The sequence below is a fragment of the Silurus meridionalis genome, chromosome 15 (genome assembly GCF_014805685.1).
Source record: "Silurus meridionalis isolate SWU-2019-XX chromosome 15, ASM1480568v1, whole genome shotgun sequence".
Taxonomy (NCBI): Eukaryota; Metazoa; Chordata; class Actinopteri; order Siluriformes; family Siluridae; genus Silurus; species Silurus meridionalis.
In genome coordinates, this window is record NC_060898.1 from 23,933,416 (window position 1) to 23,935,915 (window position 2,500).

The following is a 2,500-nucleotide window of genomic DNA, read 5'->3' on the forward strand; positions in this document are numbered from 1 at the left end:
TACAGGTCTGGTCTAATAATTACAGGTCTGATCTAATATCTGTGTGTCTGATGTAATAACTACAGATCTGATCTTTTATCTGTGCATCTGATGTAATAATTACAGGTATGATCTTATAGCTGGGAGTCTGATGTCATAAGTACAGGTCTGATCTAATAGCTGTGGGTCTGATGTAATAATTATAAGTCGGATCTTATTGCTGTGGCTCTGATCTAATATCTGTGTGTCTGATGTAATAACTACAGGTCTGATCTATTATCTGTGTATCTGATGTAATAATTACAGATCTGATCTAATATCTGTGGGTCTGATGTAATAAGTACAGGTCTGATCTAATAGCTGTGGCTCTGATGTAATAATTACAGATCTGATCTATTATCTGTGGGTCTGATGTAATAATTACTTGTCTGATCTAATATCTGTGGGTCTGATGTAATTACTATCGGTCTGATGTATTAATAGAGCTCTTATCTTATAACTTAATGTCTTATCTAGTAACTATGGGTCTGATCTAATAACTGCGGGTCTGATGTAATAATAGAGATCTGATTTAATAACCACAGATCTGATCTAATGACTACGAGTCTGATCTAATAGCTAGAGCTCTAATCTAAAAATGAAAGCTTTGATCTAATAACTAGACACCAATATATCTGATTCCACACTGTGTGTGTGTGTGTGTGTGCGCGTTTGTTTGTGTGTGTGTGTGTGTGTGTGTGTGTGTGTGTGTGTGTGTGTGTGTGTGTGTGTTCTCCTTTAACCAGGCCGTCACCATGTCTGGTTTTGAGAGCTTTAACACAGACTTCTTCCAGTCTCCGTACAGTGTAGATGAGCAGAACCAGGGCGGATACACCTACAGCAACGCAGATGATCCGTACAGCAAGTAAAACTCCATCTGTCTTTATTATTAATACCCAAAAAGATTTTCAGTTCCATTCAGTTTTATTTGTACCTCGGTAAAGTAACTTAAAGTAATTCAGTAGCTTTATGGATCTTCAGGCTGTAGATGTTGAACACGGTGGTCTCTGATTGAAGAAAACGGTGTTTATAACAGTTTAGGGCTCAAACGATTCCTCGAGTAAATCCAATACAAAAAATGTATTTTGCCTCAAAGCTTTGTTTAGTCCATTTACCTTCACATGAAGCACTGTGTTTCCCCACGGACCATTATACTGTCGCACCACCTGCTAAACTCTGGAGCGCTGTGGACAGGTGAATACTGAAGACGCCTCAAAATTAAAAAATGGAGAAATGGATAGAAAACCGTGAGGGGGAGGAGAAGATTCATATGGAAAAGCCCCTTTCCAGTAGACCCAAAACAAAAGAAGAAGAAGAAAGAATTCCCAATTTTCTCACATTTTTCTTGCAATTCCCACTTCTTCTTTCATCTTCTCCCATTAGGAGTCTCCACAGCGGATCATCCGTCTCCATCCCCCCCTGTCCTCTACATCTGCCTCTTTCACACCAACTACCTGCATGTCTTCACTCACCACATCCATAAACCTCCTCCTTGGTCTTCCTCTTTTCCTCCTTCCTGGTGTCTCCATCCTCAGTGTTCTCCTACTGATATACCCCATGTCCCTCCTCTGCACATGTCCAAACCATCTCAATCTCACCTCCCTCACCTTGTCTCCAAAGCGTCCTACATGCACTGTCCCTCTAATAAACTCATTTCTAATCCTGTCCATCGTCGTCACTCCCAACGAACATCTCTACATCCAACTTTATTTCTGACAGGTTTTTTCTTCTTAATTTTTTTTAAGCAATGAGGCGGCGTCTCCCCTCTGTAGTGCCAAAAGTTTTTACACATTGAAAATGAAATCGGCTTCAATCAGTAGAATCGAATGGTATCAAACGAATCCTCTGATCCCTGGAGAGAACTCGTTCATACGCCAACAGCTTCAAACCTCAGCCCCACAACATGCTTACCGGTGGATACACCAGCAATGTCGGACGTTTACGAGAAATTGCGAGAGAGAAAAAGTCTGAATTACGAGAAGAAAAAAATGAATGGTTGGAATAATCGGTAGAATTTTCGATTACTAAAATAATCAGTGTGTGTATAAATACTCCAAATAAAAATAATAACAAATCATTGAGGAAAATAACAAAAATACGTATCAAATACTTAATATCGTTTTAAATTCTGATCATATGACTACCATGAAAAAATGAAAGACAAACTGATGTGATAAACCATCAAAGAACATTTTATTTGATGTATATGTTTAAAAAAAAGTTAATCATGGTGTGTTTAGAATCAGTGCTGGAAAGCAGTGTGTGTGTCTGTGTCTGTGTGTGTGTGTGTGTGTGTGTGTGTGTGTGTGTGTGTGTGTGTGTGTGTGTGTGTTCCAAGGCAGTACGGTCAGTACGATTATTCACAGCCTATGGGTTACAGCGCAGCACCGCTGATGCAGCCTCAGCAGCCTTACACAGGACAGATCTATCAGCCCACACCTGCGTTCACACCTGCCTCCTCACAGGCCATGTACAGCAGCAG

The 2,500-nt window shown here is 40.2% G+C and overlaps 1 protein-coding gene across 3 annotated transcripts in view; it reads left to right on the forward strand.

Moving 5' to 3' along the window:
* Positions 1-2,500, forward strand: part of yipf5 (Yip1 domain family, member 5) — a 6,375-nt gene that overhangs the window by 534 nt on the left and 3,341 nt on the right. For 2 of the 3 annotated variants that reach the window (XM_046868567.1, XM_046868568.1), the window contains exons 2-3: positions 765-883; positions 2,357-2,500. The exon at positions 2,357-2,500 is cut by the window's right edge and continues 29 nt beyond it. In XM_046868567.1, coding sequence (XP_046724523.1) covers positions 774-883; positions 2,357-2,500 — 254 coding nt within the window. In that variant the 5' untranslated portion in view covers positions 765-773. The remainder of the gene's footprint in view (positions 1-764; positions 884-2,356) is intronic. The other variant, XM_046868569.1, reaches the window with a different exon arrangement.